This window comes from Engystomops pustulosus, chromosome 10 (assembly GCF_040894005.1).
Source record: "Engystomops pustulosus chromosome 10, aEngPut4.maternal, whole genome shotgun sequence".
NCBI lineage: Eukaryota > Metazoa > Chordata > Amphibia > Anura > Leptodactylidae > Engystomops > Engystomops pustulosus.
In genome coordinates, this window is record NC_092420.1 from 61,405,289 (window position 1) to 61,425,512 (window position 20,224).

General features: G+C 39.4%; 1 protein-coding gene across 1 annotated transcript in view; it reads left to right on the forward strand.

Moving 5' to 3' along the window:
- The window catches only part of DNM3 (dynamin 3), a 154,868-nt gene extending 138,812 nt beyond the window's left edge, over positions 1-16,056 (forward strand). The window contains exons 13-15 of the mRNA XM_072129170.1: positions 1,081-1,248; positions 11,471-11,670; positions 13,591-16,056. Coding sequence (XP_071985271.1) covers positions 1,081-1,248; positions 11,471-11,670; positions 13,591-13,837 — 615 coding nt within the window. The 3' untranslated portion in view covers positions 13,838-16,056. The remainder of the gene's footprint in view (positions 1-1,080; positions 1,249-11,470; positions 11,671-13,590) is intronic.
- The last annotated feature ends 4,168 nt before the right edge of the window (positions 16,057-20,224 follow it).

The window sequence follows — 20,224 nt, forward strand, 5'->3', positions numbered from 1 at the left end:
AATTCTAGGAAGGACATTTCATACCATACATAAGGGGCTGCTAGTTTAATGGGGTGACGTCTGGAGAGTTTAAATTTAATATTTCTGTCCCGAGATGTTACTCCTTCATCCAACTTATTTACATGAAATTGCTACAGTTTTGATAATAATTTGATAAATCTGGAGCCACGTCTACTTTCAAAAATGAAGCATGTTAAAAATGTAAAAAGTTGGAAAATCTATTTTAGGACTTTTTAAAGGAACAATCCAGTCAAAGTTGCTTCATTGAATTATACCTTGTGCAAGGCCTGTAGGGAGGAGCAGGACTCTAGGTTCCTGCAAGGTTCCAGGAATTCAATGTATTATTCAATGAAACAGCTTTGACTGGAATGTTCCTTTAAAGCTGAAAGTCTGGAGTGCAATGCTTGAGAAATTCATCCATCAGTCATTCGTGATGTTCATGGGGAGGAATAACATACATGTGCCAATATGTACAATAAATATTTTTCCATGAAAAATTTACTTTCTTGCACCGCTGCAATAGTTATCATAGTACAATAAAATAAATCAGATTCCAGAGCCAAGAGCATCTGTTGTTTTGAAGTAGGCACCTTTTCTCCTATTTCTTATCACCACCAGTAGTGGATTATAATATAGGTGGATTGGGCGGTAGCCCGGGGTCCAAGCCTTCTAGGGGGCCTATGGCCACCCAAACACACATATTAAATTTTATACTGAGAAGGGCCTTTACTCATGAAGTCCTTGTATATCCTTGTTCCTGTTCTCAATGCACAAGTTTACAAGAGGGATTTCAGGACCTTTGAAGGTCCTCCAAAAGTACTGAAACCGCAGATGTATGAGGCAGAAGGGACACGTCCTCCTTCCCCCAGAAGCCTGATTCTAGTACCTTATGTAGGAAGTGATTTCCAGACTTGTAGGGGCTATAATATTCATACCGCCCAGGGCACATGCAGTCTTAATCCGCCCTGATCACCACTTTTAAGAATTTGCCCCTTGTTGAACAACACAAGATTTTAGAGACAACTATGCCCAAAATATATACAACCAGGGAACTTAAACATGTTTCTTTTTTTTTCTCAGACAGAAACAGATGAAGAGTCCTCTCAAGCAGATAACTTATCAATGGATCCTCAACTGGAAAGACAAGTGGAGACTATCCGTAACCTAGTATATTCCTACATGACCATTATAAACAAGTGCTTCAAAGATCTCATACCCAAGACATTAATGCACTTGATGATTAACAGTGTAAGTCATTTTTAACATAAGATTGAGTTTTAGATAAGTTTGTTGGATATTTTAGTTTAGGACTTATGTCCTTAGATGTTATTTCACATTCATCATCACCCCCCTACAAGAGTGAGATTATGACAATATGGTAACTTTGGCGTGTATATATATATATATATATATATATATATATATATATATGCTCACCACCCCCTCTACATAATACGTTCAAAATGAGTGCACCAACAGGCACACCTTGCCAGATGCACCAAGAAAATAAATGACATAAACAGAATAGATTAGTATGGAAAATCTTATAACGTGCCCTACATAATGCTGGTTTTACTTGTGTGGGTGGTATAGGAGTTGGTAGACTCCCCATACACATTAGAATAAAAAGTCTTAACCATAGTGAACATTTATGGCATCTACCACCAGGATGAAGGATTGTAAACCAAACACATTGACATACTGGTGTGTCTCCCTCTGAAAGGATACACTCTTCTTTGAGCTTCCTATACCTTTTTTAAGAAAATAAAGGCCTTACAAATGATGCAAATGAGCCTAAGAGGCTCCAGACTCCATTAACACCTATGGAGCCCCAGAGACCCTCAGGCTCATTTGCATCTTTTTGTATAAAAAAACAGGGTATAAGAAGCTGAAAGAAGAGCAGATCCTACTAGAGTGGACAAACACCAGCATGTAAGTGTGCTTGGTTTACAATCATTCATCCTGGTGGTAGATGTCCTTTAACAATAAATATGTTATCCAACTTATGAGCTGCTAATGGAAAGTGTAATGTCACACTATTTGCCAAATCTTCATATTCCAGCCAAACATATTTCTCTAGCAAAATATGTGGACTCGACATATGGGGGGGGATTTATTAATCCTTGATAAAAGTTGTAATTCTTGACTGTGTGCGTTTCCCCCTTAGGCCACCTCCTCACTAAGTGGGCAGGGAGGGATGTGGAGTGGGCCAAGCCCCAGGGAGGGCCTGGCATATAATTAGCTATCCAGTTGTGTGGTTGATATACTCAGAGTCGGGAATCTCTTGGTATATCCGGAGCTATCTTGTGGGATAACATCAAGCATTGAAAGATTGCTCGATAAATTCCCAGGCAAACATACCCAGCATCAAGAAGTTTCACACTTCCTTCCTACATTGTAATCTTATAATAATAATAATAATATAATAATAATAATTCTTTATTTATATAGCGCCTACAGATTACGCAGGGCTGCACAAGGCATGGCAAATTGGTCAACCCTGCTGTACCTCCTTTAAAGAGGACCTGTCACCTATAAAAACAGTCATGTGCCAGTCATCGCCCTCTTGCCCCGCCCCCTTATTAATACGCCGGACCGCTTTGAGTGGCGTTTGTAGTGTACAGAGAGGCAATGTCAGCTAGCGTTATAGGAGGTTTCCAATAATGCTAGCAGTGTAACACTGCTGCGTCTGTTTTAGCACTAGGAGATGCTTACTTTAGTGCCGTTTTTATAGGTGACAGGTCCTCTTTAAAGGGTTTGAGGACTTAGTGGCAGCTTGGTAAAACAAAAACCTAGTATGATAAAAGTCACACAGAATGGGCATCACAGAAGTCCTCCCTGGAGAAGGTTAGCAGGACTAGACAAATAAGGGTTAGAGGGCATCTACAATCAGGATTATATCCAAAAAATGCTCCTTTTAAACTTTGAAACCTTAATAATATTATATTTTTTGTTTATAACTTTTATTTATTACCAAAATATAATTGTGGGAAAATGTCATCATCTTTATAGAGCAAGAAACTTTAGGAGTTCCCAACTGTTTCCAGCTTCTATTGTAATCACATAAAAAGTGACCAACCTAACCTTACTATAGCCTATACTTAGTGAAAGTGTGAGGCTAAATGTAGAACTAAGTCTACAATATCTTAAATTGCTGGTTGTCTAAACCTTTACATTACCACTGAACTGGGATTTTGTACAACAGCTCCGTCAGTCCCATTTTACAATTCAGGTAAATTGTGATTCAGGTTTGTTGCTTGGAATTATCCAAATGCATAGTCATTTCTGATAGCAACAGTGCAGGACTGGGGGTGTCATGAACCCACCGGTAAAAACATTCTGCGGGCTGACTAATTATAACATTTATGAGGAAGAGACACATTATAGGCCTCATAAAGTTCTCGGTTCTGGGTGCATCTGCACTCTCTCTACTCTCTCCGCCACTTTGGTGTCATCTCAAATCGACACCAAAGTATTTTAAATTATTCATATAATAAACTGGGTAGACAGTGTGTAGCACAGTAAGTGCATCCATCATAAAGGATGGTGAGGGGTTGGGGATCCACTTTGGATCCAGTATCCACCCTATGTGGGGGACTCAACTGTCGTCCAGTCTGAATGTGACAATTTACAACCATTACTGTGTCTTTATATAAAGGGGTTGGACATTATTTCCAAATTTTCAGTGGCTAAGCATAAGACTCTTATAGGGTCACCAATATTATACCCAACCTGTTAGTGTTCTGGAATTACTCCCGGAAACTACAGGACGATTCCTCAGCAACAGGATTCGGAACTCCCAGTGATGTCCATGTCTTGCTGGATTCCGGCAGATGGAGAAGGCTGTGCGCTCATTACTGGGGGCACTCCCCCTACAGCATAAACACTTTATTTTAGTGATTGTAGGGGCAGGTGCATCTGCTGCCTGTGGATTACTTAACCTGAGACAAACCCTGAACTTTAACAGGTCAAGTAAAATAGGGTGGACTCTATTAGGGTTTTTACTTACCTTGTTTAATCCCCTTCATGACTGTCCATAATGTATATATACTCACGGAATGAGCCCTCTCCATACCCAGCAGTCTTCATCCTCTGTGACCCCATCAGAGGGAGCCAATTGGCGCAATGACAAATGGGAGCCTATTAAAGCCTATTAAAATATAGAAGCAGTATATCTACAATACAATTGCATTATATTGTAGGAGTGATTAGACCCCCCCCCCCCCTAGAGTTCAAGTACCCTAAGGGGGATGAAATATTAGTAAATAAAAAAAGAAATAGCTTTAAAAAATATTAAAAATATTCCCTAGAACACATAAAAGAATAAATAAATATGTAAAATTATACACAAAATATCGCCCCTTTTTGGCATTTTGCCTCCAATAAATATTTTAATAAAAAGTGAAAAAAAGTTTGCACAGTTTTCAAAATGGTTTCAATAAAAACACCATCCCACCCCACAAACAATAAACCTTACACAGCTCTGCAAAGCTTTTTTAATTCTTTTAAAAAGTTTTAAGACATAACTAAATTTTGTATCTCTGTGATTGTATTGATCTGTAAAATAAAGAAGAGGTGTTGTTTTGAACACAAATTGAAAGTCTTAAAAATAAAAACCAATTGGAATATGGAACAACTGTGTTTTTTTGACAATTTCACCACATTTAGAAATTATTTTAATCAGTTTCCCAGTACATAGCACAGAATATTAAATGGTACCACTAGAAAGTATAATGGGGCACATTTACTTACCCGTCCCGTTGACGTCGCCAATCCGGAATGTCCGACGAGGAATCGGAGCTGCCGCGATTCACTAAGATCATGCGTCCAATTTCCTGCATGTGTCACTTCTCCGCTCAGGTCCGCTGGAGTTCACCATCTTCTTCCCGGAGCATGTAAGTGCGTGTATTGCGACACAATTGTCCGAATGTCAGAATCAGTCGGGTTGTCTGACGTCTACGCCCTCTGATTTGTGTCGCATGCAAGCCGATGCACCACAATACGATCACGTGCGCCAAAAACCCGGAGCAATTCAGTGCAAAACAGAAAAATTTGCAAAACCCGATAGAAATGGGTCCAATGAATCCATAGTAAATGTGCCCCAATATTTCTTGCATATAACAAGCCCACATGTAGGTTTGTAAACAAAAAAAATTATCAAAAAAAAGTTACAGCACGTGGAAGGAGAGGAGTGAAAAATGAAAAAAAAAAAACGAAAAAAACTTGGTCTTGAAGGGGTTAAGTTTGGGGTTAGTGGCCAACCATGCTAAGGATACAAGTTCATAATTTCATCATTTTTTTGGATGAAGATTTTATTTTGCATGACATCGCCATTCAGGATTTTCTATTGTCTTTCAAGAGTCACAGGGTCTCAATATGATTTCCTTTAGGGTTTTGTACATGTATACATTGTCAAATCCATATTTTCCATAACAGCCATTGTCATGTGACAAATGCTTCCTAACAAAAGTCCCTTCTCATCACTTTCTCATGTTGTATATGAAAGGCATATAAAATGGTCTTTTGCTGCCAGTCACCGATGCATCATTTACATTTGTCTTGCCTCAATGTATGTAGTTCTTTTCCATATCAAACCAGTTGATCCTCAGGAAGTGGTCTCCATAGCAATGCAAAAGCTCAGAAAAGCCCTTGAACTTCCTCTGTTTGCTCCCAGTGGCCTTTAGGCAGCTCCCACAAGTCGGCCAAGGAGACTGGCTGCATCTTATCAAATACTTCCCTTTGCAGATTACGAAACAGGAATCTCTTCCATGGGAAGACTTGTGAGGAGCATTTTAAAGGATATTCTAATAAGGCATCTCTTATCTATATTCAGCATCCAGAACACCCTGTCTGTTGGCATCCTTGTTCATTGTAACCCTTAACTCTTACAGGAAACTGCGCTGATAAGACAGGGGCTAGCACTGGACAAATGATGTGTACAGTAGAAAGGACTATGAATATTTTGTTTCAGAATGTATTACTCTAAAAGTTAATGGAAAACAGATATTTGAATTAATTCTCTGGAAAGAGAGGTCTAAGAAGAAATAGGCAGTGAAAAAATGAATGGATTACGCCCGGGTCCAGGGTAAGAAATAAAAATAAGAACACATACTTTCAACCGCTCCAGCTCCTGGTTCCTGTGTGGCTCCGCTACTCCAGTCCCTGATCCCCACGAGGTGTTCCGGGGGGTCAACGGACCTGCTCCGTTCAATGAGTGACATGGACAACACATCTGGTTTCAAGGGGACTCCACAAGAAGTAGTAGAGCAAAAAAGGAACCAAAGCAGGGTCGGTATGTGGTTTTTATCTTTCTTATCCTGGTCCTGGCCCATTGGGAGTTTTCTCAGTCTTCTCCTGTGACTTAACTGATTTCCTTAGACACGGATTGGGTCCCTATAGCCTGAACTATACTATATTTATAGCTTGGGCTTTAGGTGGCTGTCTGATCGATCGACCAAAGTTGTATCCCCCACAGTTACCCCGAGCGGATAAGACAGGAGTGGTACTTACAGAGCTCTGTGGCAGAGGCTTGTATGATGCCTCCATGCATCCCACGGTCATGTGTTAAACACATAACCACCGCGACTTAAAGGTTGCTGTTGTCCAGACCCAGCACAACCTAAAAAGTGACAAAGGTCACTACTACTGTGCCCCATTTCACTTGTAAATAGGGATGAACAGCAACCCAAGTTACAGTGAAAAAGAAAAATGTAAAAAAAACAAAAATCAAAATAAAGTCCCAGGCAATCTATTCTGGCCTTTGAGGAACTTAAAGTAAAAAAATATATATTAAAATGGTTTTGCACCTATGGTCACTGCCACACACTGTTTTAGGGTAACTATATATTAAAGTCTGCCAAAATAAAGGAGCTAAAATGTAATGTTATGTTTTTCATTTTTCAACTTTTAAGCATTAAATATTTTTTACAGTGATGCAAAATTTTGACACAAATAAATCTAAAATAATAATCCTGTATTTCTCTGCCCCCCCCCCCCAAAAAAATTACAAGAAATTACTTCAGTTCTTAACCAGTTAATTGGGCAAATATACATAAATGCTGACCCCTAGTAACGTTATTCTGTGAGTTTGCCATATCAAATGCAAAGTGTTTTTCATTATATTATACAACTTTTTCATAATACCGTAATTGCTCATTTCATGGGGAAAAAAATTCTAATTTTATGTTTATGTGGGCTTGATTTTTGTAGGAGAAATGACATTTTATATTTGCACAGTTTCCTGTAACAGATCTTATTGTTTGAACAAGTTTTCTGTTTTATTTGCTTGTATGGAGGATTGGTAAAAAAAAATAAAAGTAATTTTTTCATTGCTTTGTGTGTCATGTTGTGTGATATGTTTTATGGCATTTAGCATGTTAACTTTAATGGTGTTAGCCATGATTAGTGTGGTGTCCCCCTGAGAATAAGCCATTGATGAAAATTAATATCCAATCCTTTTAAATATGTATCTTCTTGTTTTTTTTTCAACCAAAAAACTTTCCTTAAGGAAAATGTTTTTTTGTTCTGTGAAAAACTTTTTTCTATTAAATGTTATCAAGGCAGAAAGCTAAAGCTGCTTTGTTTCAAAGTTTTTCACTACTGAAAGCCTATCATTGCATACTGTTAAGTGGAGCAGAATCATATACATATAGGATTTGTCTCTTCTGTAATGTACAACATACACCACCACTTACATTTATTAGTATATGTTAACCCTTTAGATGCCACGGTCAATTGCAGTCATGGTGGTTGAGGTGCATGAGGGCCGCCATGCTAGTACAAGATAGTAAGTTTGTTCTTAAGCTGAGTTTGTATGTAAGTCGGAACTGTATATTTCATTATTGTAACCCCAGTCAACATTTTAGTTTGTCTCTGTGACAATTGAATTTTAAAACTTTTGGGTTGTCATAAGAACAAGGATTAACAGTAAATCTTTATTGCAGACACATTTTATAACTCTTACAGCTGATCTTTGTAGCCTAGGGCTAAAGTACAGTAAATTACCAACATCCAGAGGTCTGTTTGTAACTAGGGGACGTCTGTAAGTCAGGTGTTCTTAAGACTGGGACCGCCTGTACTGACCACTGCCCCATCAGAGGTGGGCTGACATAATTTGTCTCCCAGTATACAAGGAATCAGATCCCTACAAACACCCATTGGGACCTATGATACAGGTAACAAAAATCGAAATGACCCTTCCTTTCTTGGAATACAATTAAGGGTGCGGTCACACGTTCAGTTTTTAAGATGCAGTTTTTGAAGCCAAAAGCAGGTGTGGATCATAATTGGTTGAGAGAAATAATTAAAAGGTGCTGCTCCTCCTCCTACTTTAACTCCATTCCAGGTTTGTGCATCAAAAACTGCATCTAAAAAACTGAACGTGTGACTACACCCTCAATCTAAAATAAAAACCTAAAGAAAAAATATGCACATTACTTATCCCTCTATTGAAAATGCTGAATAAATTTAAATATATTTCTCCACAAAATATAAGCCCTTTAATAATTCTATGAACAGATTAAAAAAAAAACTTTGACTAAAAGAAGGCACAAAATAAAAACTAAAATAAATAAAATATGCAATAAACTTTCTCCAAAATTCTGCAACCTAATAACTTTAACTTTACTGATAACTTTAGACAGCAAGTATCGATATCTATAATCCTCCCACTAAATAAATATATAAAATCTATATCATACGCTATGATTTGTCATTGCACATGATCACTGTAATAAATGTGTACATACTCATTTTACACCTAGTTAAACGGGAAAAGAAGGGATTAAAGGAAATTCAACAGAATCAAAACATTCTTTAAACATTGCCGAAATCTCTCCCAGGTGTATATTCCTCCACTATAGAAAACTTCATGCGAATTACATGAAGAACAAAGGAAAATGCAGAACTGGAGAGGGAGAACTATTAGGTCGAGTCATAAAGCTGTGAATACAATCCCAGTTAACATGCAGCAAAGTTTATATCGAATTCCACTGGAAAGCACATGTGTATGTATTCAATTAAATGTCACTTTAGAGGTGATTGAGACAGTAGGCAGATCGACATACAAGTGTGTCTTGTGTTATAGGGAACACGTGTTCCTGAAATGCATGCAATCCCTCAACTTAGAAGGTCTTGAGAAAACATTGAACTTGCCCTCTTTTTTTTCTTTGTAAAGTGAAATCTTTGCCATGGCTGCAATCCTTTATCTCCAGCTTGTAAACTGTGAAAACTCATTCATATAAGACAATATTATTGGTATTATTTAGAAGGGTGTGTACTTTTGCAACCATGTATGTTATATTATTATTTATAATATTTTTATTTGCTTTATTAAACTTGAAAACATTCTGCTGATTTGTGTCTACAGCCATAAAACACAAACAATGTATAATCCAACTTTACATACATCATAGGTCAATCTCCTCTGTTCCTTTAGTTACTCTGCCTCAGTCCTATTGGCTATACACCATATAAGGGAAAAGAGGAAAGCATAGACACGCGCCAATAGTGTAGTATCCCACCATCAAACCACTCTCTTCATTTACGTATTTTAACCTTAATATACTCACCCTTATGTTCTTTAATGTCTCAATTGTTCTCACTCGTCCAGCACAGGCAGTCCCCGGGTTACATACAAGATAGGTTCCATAGGTTAGTTCTTAAGTTGAATTTGTATGTAAGTCGAAACTGTATATTTTATAATTGTAGCTCCAGACATAATTTTTTTTGCCCCATTAGAGTTTTGAAATTTTTTGCTGTAATGTGACCAAGGATTGTCAATAAAGCGGTGATGTCAGAGGGCTGGGGAGTGGAGTGTGTGCTCTCTCCTAGTTTCCCAGCTGGCAGCAGGAGAAGGTTTGCAGCCGGGGGGGATATATTAAAGTCCGGAGTAGCCGAGTGGCGCTTGGGCGCCGTCATCCTGAGCACCTCCGTCTGTTTTACAGAGATATTGGGGGTCATTTACTAAGGGCCCGAATCGCGTTTTCCCGACGTGTTACCCGAATATTTCCGATTTGCGCCGATTGTACCTGAATTGCCCCGGGATTGTGTCGCACGCGATCGGATTGTGGCGCATCGGCGCCGGCATGCGCGCGACGGAAATCGGGGGGCGTGGCCGAACGAAAACCCGACGTATTCGGAAAAACCGCCGCATTTAAAAACCGAAAAAGTGTCGCTTGGGGACCGCTTACCTTCACCTGGTCCGAGGTGGTGCATTCCGGCGCGTGGAGATGATTTTCAGCGCAGCAGCGCCACCTGGTGGACGGCGGAGGAACTGCCTTCATGAATCCCGGCCGGACCCGAATCCAGAGCAGAGAACGCGCCGCTGGATCGCGAATGGGCCGGGTAAGTAAATTTGCCCCATTGTTTCAGCAATAAAAATGCTTAAATATATGTAAAACACAGTCCTCCCATAGACATAACGAGCAGCCTATTTAGGACACTCTACCACCAGTAATCTGGTGATAGGTGTTCTTTAAAGTAACTTTTGCCATAAGCACTGGGTTATATTTTATGGAAATATGTAAACCGTTAAATATTCTATTAGTGAATGTATGTTTTATGATTTCTATGAAATACTTTTTCAGTTTTTATGAATGAAACTGGGTGCTGCCCACCCTACTATGTTGTTTCCTGCAAAGATAATATCTATATGAATGTCATTATGTGTATAGAATGTATCATGCTTGGTTACTGATGAAGAGCCTAGTACAAGTTTGAAACGCATTTTAAAAGCATTTGTCATAAAATAGTTGTAAGGATATCATCTACGACTTAGTCTTCATTGCACTCCCCTCGTCCTAATGATCCAACACTCCACATCTTTCTGATTGTCCATATGAAACCATTTATGATATACAACTTAAAGGGGTTTCATCAAGATATTGATGGCCTCATGAGTTTCAGATTTGAAGGGTTCTGATACCCAGAATCCCCATGGACCAGCTGTTCTCAGCAGTGTCCAGATCTAAGCCAGAGAATATAGGCACAGCTCCATATTATTATTATTATTATTGTCTGCTACGTCACTGCATCTCTCATGTACTGGACTTCCTCAACAATAGTATCCTATAAAAAAGAAGGTATACATTTTAACTGAATATTAATGCACACTTTATCAGGTTCCTTTATCTCTCAGCTGTCAGTGGATACAGGACACAAAGCTGATTTACACAAACCCCTTAATAAAGGAAGAAAAGCAGAGGAAAAAAGGAACATATTTCTTCAATGAAATAAATTTACTATTACCATCTGCACTATTGATAATGATAAAAGCGTGTTAAACGTATAGTTACAATTTCCGAATTTTCCAAATATATATATATATATATATATATATATATATATATACAGTATATATATAATACATTGTGCAACACTGAATATAATTTCTCTCAAAAATTAATCCAGGAAAACTACTTCTTAACATTTCCTCTTATGACAAATCTCCCGCATTTATTCTGTTTTACAGGTAAGAAAGTTCATACATGGCGAGTTACTGGCTCACTTGTGCTCTTCAGAGGATCAAAATACTTTGTTGGAGGAAATTTCTGAACAAGCCCAAAAGCAGGATGAAATACTAGCAGTGGAGCATGCTGTCCCAGAAGCTCAGCAGATTATAAGTCATACCAGTGCACACACCCCATTACCACCTGCTGAAGACATCCCCTGGTACAGGACATTGCTTATAGAATGAGAAGAGATACAAAACTATTTGACAAGTAAAAGGAATGGTAAAACTGTCATGGCAGCTCCTTCAGTTGTGTAGAGGCAGTGAAGTTAATGATATTACTGGCAGAGGCGCTGGGTGTCAGACTCCTGACAAAATCTTCTATTGATGACCAATCCAAAAGTCTGGAAATTTCCTTTAAGCTTTAATAAAATGTGTAGACTTTTATTTTCAATATTTTGATTTCTAAAGTTAGCCCTAAAATGAAGTTTTTACATATGGGTGTACTGCATTGGAATTAAGAGTTGTCTAGAGTTATCCTTTTCTTTTACTGAAACAGCATCTTATTTATCCATTGGCTGTGTCTGAAAATACTGTTTAGCCTTATTCACTTGAATGAGTATGAGATGCAATACAATACCAAAGGACAGATGTGGTTCTGTTTGTAGAAAAAAAGCAAACTCTACCTGTTTTAATTCTAGGAACATGACAGTAAATGTATGGTCCCCCAGCAGCGCACCCATGGGAGTCAGCTTGTGCATCAAACTCTTATTTTCCACCCCTATTTCCTGACATTACTTGCACCCCAGAAAAGATCTGGGTGCACGGGCCCTATGTGAATATATACTGAATTCTGATTAGTGTCCACTTCTATACAACCTACCCCACATGTGCCTGATGCAAAAAAAACAGTACTTTTCATAGACAGCTATAGAAAACACAAACAAAATCTATATACCTATTCCATCCAGTTACTCCAGTGACGGGTCCTTGGATTGTACTTGTTCTTGTTCCTTATCTTCTCCATTAGGGTCCAACATCACCATGTCTCTTCCTCCAGTCACTTGTATCAAACAGACATCTTATGTTCTTCACTATAACATTGGGACACATATACTAAGGCCCTTGCCCCAGTTTTTTTTTATTGTGTTGCACGCAACCCTTATGAGTCTGCCAGTGCCCCAGGGCTGTGCGATGTATTCTGAGAGCCTCTTGACCGGACCCGGCTGTAACACTCTGAGCCCCCAACACTTAGTATAGGCCCCTCCCCAAAACACTTAGTAATAGCCCCCATACTCTTAGAAAGAGTCCCCACACACTTTGTAATACCCCCCCCCCACACACACTTAGTAATAGGACCCTCCCGCTATGCCTAATACTAGCCCCTCCACCAAACACTTAGTTAAAGCCCCTCCCCAACATACTTAGCAATAGCCCCCCACACACTCCTGTTTTCACCTCTTAGAATATCCGTCATGTAGATTAAAGGGGTTGGCCACTTTACCTCATGTGTTTTGTAATGTGTCTGTAAGTGTTGGGGGCAGGATATCAGGTAATGTAGCAATATAAATTTTACAAAAGTTCTGAACCACTTTCTTGAATGCCTTTTACCTCATCAGCCAGATATGCCTGACCATAAAATGGCTACAGATGGCTTTTTGTACATGAACAATCACCCTGCCAGGGCCTTAACCTTATATTCATGATTACTATCATAGCATCCTGGCAGGGTGATTGCTCATGGATAGTTAGAGATCACATGACCCTCTCTCTGTGGCCATTTTATGGTCAGGACTGTCTGAATGTCTGAGGTAAAAGACAGATGAGGTAAAAGAGGCTTCACTTTACATATCAAGAAAGTGGAGCAGAACTTGTAATAAATGTATATTGGTAAATTACCTGATATCCTGCCCCCCAAACACTTACAAACACATTACAAAAACATTACGTAAAGGGGCCAACCCCTTTAAAAGGATGCCTGATTTACATACAAATTCAACCATACAGAACAACCCTACTGAACCTATCTTGTATGTAACCCAATAGTAATCAATACAGAGATTCATGTACTTCTAAAGAGTTTTCTTTTGATACATCTTAATAATAGTCCAAGCTTATACTCCTATTCTTTCTTTCCACAGCTCTCCATTTTCAACTCCAACACCTCAGAGTAGGTCTGCCGATTCTGCATCAACAGGGAATCCATCTTCTTCTCCGACGGGATCTTCCCCTGTCCATTCCACTATATCTCTGGACTCACCAGTACTTCCCACAGCGGGGCCTTATCCTGCTATTAATGACTCTTTTACAGTCACGCCACAAATCCCTACTCGGCCATCTCGTGTCCCACCAAGTGTTCCCAGGTCTCACACACTGATAAGTGATTAAATTTGGTCATTTGGAACACAGTTGAAAGTATGAAATGCCGGATGATGTGTACATTAGTTCAATCACAATGGGGTAAATGTATAGGTGTGGCCTAGGTTATTACAAAAAGCAGGTGAACCAAAATCTGGTGTATTTTTCCGGTGAAAACAAATTCAACAAATAGAAGCTTCAGCATTTCAATTATGATAAACTGGTACAAAATAATGGCAGGTAGTCAATTATATCTATCAGCAGCAGCACCAGATCTGTGTTACAACTCATCCTGACCCAGTTTAGTAGACCCTATCAGACACAGGCTATGGATGGGCACAATTTTGTTCAAGCGCAAAGAAATTATTTTATTCCCAAGGATAGTAAAAAATAATCGTATATGCCCTAAATAAATACATTGGGCAACATTCATGCAAATACAAATTGCATTTGATATCAACACCTCTAACATATATTTGTGTAATGGTAGTTGATATATTTGCAAATCAATTTGTTTTAAATAAAGCAGGAGGAGCCTAAAGGGCATAAACGGGTGGTATAGCAGCCTAAAGGGTCTTGTTCCAGTTTGCATGGGAACAAATGTAGCATTAGTCAGTGGGGTAACTAGGAGAGGCATGTCCCCATAGCAGACTTCTAAATGGGATCCCCCCTCCCCCTTAAAAAAAATATACATATCTGTATACTTGCACATGTGAGTTACAATCACGCACCATGTATAAATACATACAGCATATACACACATACATACAGTATAAAATACACATATGCATCATATACACAGACATATGCATATACATACAATACCATATATAGACATACTGCATATACACACCCAATACCTAAGAAACTAGGGCCACCTGACACAGCGGGCCCCATAGCAGCTGCTATGGATGCTACCCCTGTAGTTACACCCCTGGCATTAGTATTGTTTTGGTGAAAATAGACACAATTACTTATTTATTGTCCATTTTTGCCCAAATTGAGAATTTTTTGAACCTTTGTGATTCTGTACCCTAAAAGATGTAATTGCCCTTCTACTGCAGTTGTTTTCATTTTGTTTATTAGTGTAGTGTGGAAAACACAACATCTTATAATAAAAAATAGTTGCATGCAAGGTAATTTTCTCTTCACAACCATTAGCGGTATTTACATGTAGGCATTCCCATTTAATTTCTTCAATTACATGTTATAAAAAATGTCTTACCTATGTACAGTACCCATTAATGTCGCCATGTTGTCCCTCAGAAAAGAGATAGCTGTCCACCACTGCACTCTCCACAGGCCAAGTGGTTCTTTACCACAGGATGGCGGTGGGACATGCAGTAGCTCACATGCATATTTCACATGCAAAAACAATTTTTTTCACGCCAGCAGAGTTGGTTGTATCCAAGACAACCATCAAAGGGACCATATGACTACATTTACAGGGGTTATACGGCCATGGTAATTGTCCTTCACATACATACCCATAAGGTCAATACATGAAGTAATTCAATGTTCTTAGCGATTCCTGCTGGTTTTTTTAGTTACAGAAATTAGTAGTTTGTAGGACACTAGCTTACATGTACGGATCTGTCTCTGCTGCAAGGCCGCTGGAGTTAAGGTAAAAAGCCTTTAAAAATGATTTTCAAAACAAAAAAAATTAGATGACTTGGTTAAATGAAAGGAGCATCTAATAGAGATACTAGGATTTAAAATTTTAACCTAGAATTGCCGTACAACCCCTTTAAGAGAAATTCTTTTTAATAACATGCATTTCAAGAAATATATGCATATGGCAGATGAAATGTATTACATGTCAATGGGCAGATGTGAATAGCCCTTTAAACCCCATATACTGTAAAGCCTCATGTGCTATAGCACAAATAGCAGCAAACTCACAGCCCCATTGATTGTTATTGGACACACATAGCACTGTCATATTTCTGCCCGTCTTTGTAGCCTGAGCAGTCATTCCTATGGACATCGGTGGGATTAGCAGCGATCGCCTGCTGATGTCAGATGGGCAGCAATCAACAGCACACGGCCCATTACTTTCGTCTCACAGAGGGCACACGTTCATGTGTATGAGGCCTTATATGACTCTGGTGCAGTTCACTGTATCATTATAAGCCAATGAATGACCATTGATTGATCAAAACTTTCAGTTGATGTAAAAGGCGATATACAAATGCACTACTTACTAAATACTGCTGCTGCGATTGCCATGACTAATATGCACTAATAAAATACCACAAACTATTGAAGTACGTTTAAGCTCCGTGGATCTCCTTCTTCTTTAATTATGTGTCCCCTAGAGGTGAATAAAGCGGGGGTGACTTGTGGACCACCAGTGTGATCGCACCACTTACATAAGGAATAAGTGTCATTTATGAGAAAGACCTTTTATACTATATCCCTCCAGATCAACAAATATGTGTCTGCTTATAGTGAAGCTAACCGGTAATATTTGTGGCCCTATGTGAAAGTTTAAATGAATATTGCCCTTAGTGATATATATATATATGTATATATATATATATATATATTTATATTTATATTATTTGGAATGTTAATAGGGAATCGGTCATCAGGTTTTACCATAATAAACTGTACTGACCCTGGAGATCTGTTTAACCATAGCTTTGTGTGGGTGTAGTAAGTAGCAGCAGGACTGTGATAAGTTAATTTTAATCCAGGTTTACAGTGTTCTGGGTGGATCCTAAAGAGCATTCTGCAGTACACTGCCATACACTGTTCCCACAAATTCTCAAGAGTCCTTGCAGGAGCCGCAGAGCTGGATTATAACTCCAGGGCTATGAGTGTCACCTGTCATCCGTGCCGTAGGTACACCACCATTGCCTTACACCGTCGTCAGCTTTGTATGGTCAAAACTACTGACAGATTCACTTTAGGTTAAAAAGGAGAGTTAATCCTGATATGACTCCTAGGGCAGACAAAGAGAATCCTTATTACCCCACCTACACACATAATGATTGACGACTTTACCGTATTATTGGGTGTAAACAGAAAGCTATCAATCATTGTGTGTATTGTGGGTAATAAGGACTGACTAAATCATAGAAATGTCAGCTCAGATTTTATACTGCCATACACTGTTCCCACAAAGGAAAACTGAATCAAATGAAAAGCTAGAAAGAGAACCTTTCACTACCTCCACCTTCCCCTAAATCCTTTAGGAGGCGCTGATCCTTCAATTCTGAGGTATTCTCTGTACAGCTGGCACTACCAACATGAATCTGTGCTGTTCTGGTCTCCAGTATGCCATTACATTTGGTTCCCAAAATGGACAGGCTTGGAAAGGGACAGATATCCAAGGATGGCCAACCTGACAATGGTGAGATAAATTAGCATATTGGGTGCTGAAACGAATGGTTCTAGGCTCCTAAATCTAATTACACATACACCAACATGAATGGGGATGCAATAAGTGATGAAATATTAGCACATGACCTTCTATCAGCAGCAGATATGTTTGTCTGCTATTCCATAAGAAAATATCAATGAAGGAGATGAGATTGGAGGTGTAGGAGTTACACAAAGCCTGGATACTGAAAAATCTATACTTTGTTTGGAAGAAAAGAAAGGTGGAACTTGGGATTTTTAATTCGGTCGAATGATGGGGCCCCAGTAAAGTGTTCATCACTAATGACTTTGTACAAACTACCCATGATGACTTCAACTGAGATTTCTGAACCCATATACCCAGATACATTACAGACAGAGCTTACTTCTGATGTAACCTAGACATTAGCCTCTGATGCCAGGGTTCAGGAATTTTATTTCTAGGAACACCCATTGTGTCACTCAACATCCTTTTGGCACAGCAGGAGTTTTTACAACAAGGAGACCCTGATTAGGACCATACCATTCTGTTAAAGCAATAGTGGACAATAATGATAAATACGCACAAAATACAAGAAAACTAGTGAGAGCATTGTGAAACTCCAGTGCAGCCTGATAGTCGCAGAATCGTGCAGAGGAATCAGTGTAAATGACTTCTGATAAGATAATCCTTAGGGTTATTAGGAAGTTCTGAATTGTCACATTCCTTTCTCTCGTTCTAGTGGTTTATCCCAATAATTTATCCCTATAAACCTCAAACCAAGTACTCAGTGCTGTAGTTCCTGTTACAGTATTATATGTCTCTCTTTCACACAAGAACATGTTCTTCTCGGAGCCTTATGTCGATTTTTCTACACTTTCAAAAGTTATTTCACCCCCTCCTCATCCCCCTCACATTTCTCCCGCTGAGAATTTCCCCCCTATTCTGGAATGCTAAAGCCACCACATATCATTCAGTGGGAAATCTTTTCTCTCTTACTATATGTAGAAAGTCTAGTCTTGTCTAAAATTACTCGTTACTGCACAGCAGTTTTTTGGTGTAGAAGCACTGATATAATCGCAATTTCTTGCGCACTGCAAGAAATTGCAATTTCTACGGTGACTGAGCCACCTCCACGCCATGTGAACAAGCAGAAAAATTCCAGCGCAGGCTTGTTCGTCCTCATATAAAAAGTTACTATTAGTGTAACAGCATTAAGTATATTGGGTAAAAACACAAAAATTGATTGACACGTTTAAGCTAAAAGCCTTAGTCTTGATCTGATGTGGGTGTGGAGGGGCCCAGCCATTGGCAGAGTGAGTATGCAGAGGGTGTTCTTGCCAGGTCGGACCTGCCGTAGTTATGTCTTTCAGCCAGCATGGCCAGCGGATACATCATAAGCCTCATGATGTATCCACTGTGGTGGCGGGGGTGATGCCGGTGCATGAGCTATATTTCTTTTTGACAGTGCGATGTAACCCCATTCATTTATGCAATGTTGCCGGTGACACAAAGATCTTTGGATGCACAGAAACTGTCACTGCCAAAGTCGCCCCTTTTAACAGAAATCAAATGCGAAGAATGGAGGGGCTTCTATATTTTGCCACCAGTGAGAATTTGGGGTTCTCATTTGTTCACATATCGCTGTTAAGAACAACAGAATTGCCAGATTCATTGAGTGATGGCTTTAGATGGATACTGAAAGCTGGAGTTGTTGGAAAACATGACTACTCCACTTTAAAATGAGTTTTCACTATGCAAATCTGCACATAGTGTTAGGTATTGGCCTGGGAGAACCGTGTATTCATACTTTTGAATATGCTGTTAGTAGAAGCAGGATTGTTGCAACTTCTGGTTGAATGCTATTGTAGCCACTAAAAGGAGATGAGTGGGACTTTGGAGCAATGTAATGACTCTCCCCTAACGTACCTGAAGAAGGTACATACAGGCATGGTTACTAGGCTCTCTGAAGCTGCAACTCAGAGGCGCACAACCCATGAGGCAATTTGGGGGGAGGGAGGCAAGGCAGTGCACAGATGGCACCCTGTACAAGATGTGAGGGCTACTGACTGTGAGGTGAGGTTTAGGGGAGGTAACTAAACCAGGGGGAAGGAAAGCTCAAAGGGGTGCTCACTGAAAAGGAGCAGAATGTGAGGGGCTTACTGATTGAAGAGGGGGAGAACATGGCACTGACATGAGGGGGGAACTGAATGCAGAGGGGGAGACCATAAGGAGGGCTCACTGAATGAAGAGGGGAAAACATGAGGGCCATGAGGGCCTTAGGAAAAGGGAGAAAACATGATGGGGGGGGGGGGGGCTCACTGAATGAGTATGGGGGTCTGTATAAGGAGAGGAGGAAAAACATGGGGGTGAGATGTAACAGATGAGGTTGCACATAAACATATTACCTCATGTTACACAAATAATCTAACACTACATGACAGAAGCAGAGTTGCGGTTAGTTGTCACCGTGTCCAAATGCCCGATCAATTAAAATATTTAAATAACTATCCCATACGGTGAACATCATAATTGAAACATATTTCTAAATTTACACTTGTCGCCACTCATAATTGGATAAAAAGTGATCAAAAGGTCAAACATCCCCCAGAATGCTTTATCCTCAAGATAGGCATTGGCACCCGAAACTCCAACAATCATACAAATAAAGCAAGCAATGGGGCTAACTGCCTGTAATATTGCCAGATAAATGTTTGGAGGAGTTGTGGTGCCAGGGTAAAGAGGAACATTCACCACCTCTATCAACTTTACATTTTAATAGACAACAGTCCACTATTCTGGAGTTGTTCAAACTTGCTGAGAGCCTAATTAGCATATTTGATGTTGAACCTTAACCTGCACTAATTAAGGATAATGGAAAAACTTGCACTAGTTCTATGTGTTTATCTGCACCTCGTTTTGTCACAACTGATGCTCACAACTGAAACCGAAAACGGAGATGTAAACTGTTCCTCTTTAAATGAGTTCAGGGTTATGTAAGAAACTATTTAATATATTCTATCAGGGGAAGATACCTCCTCCCAGGGTTCAAATATTTAACAACAGGCTCT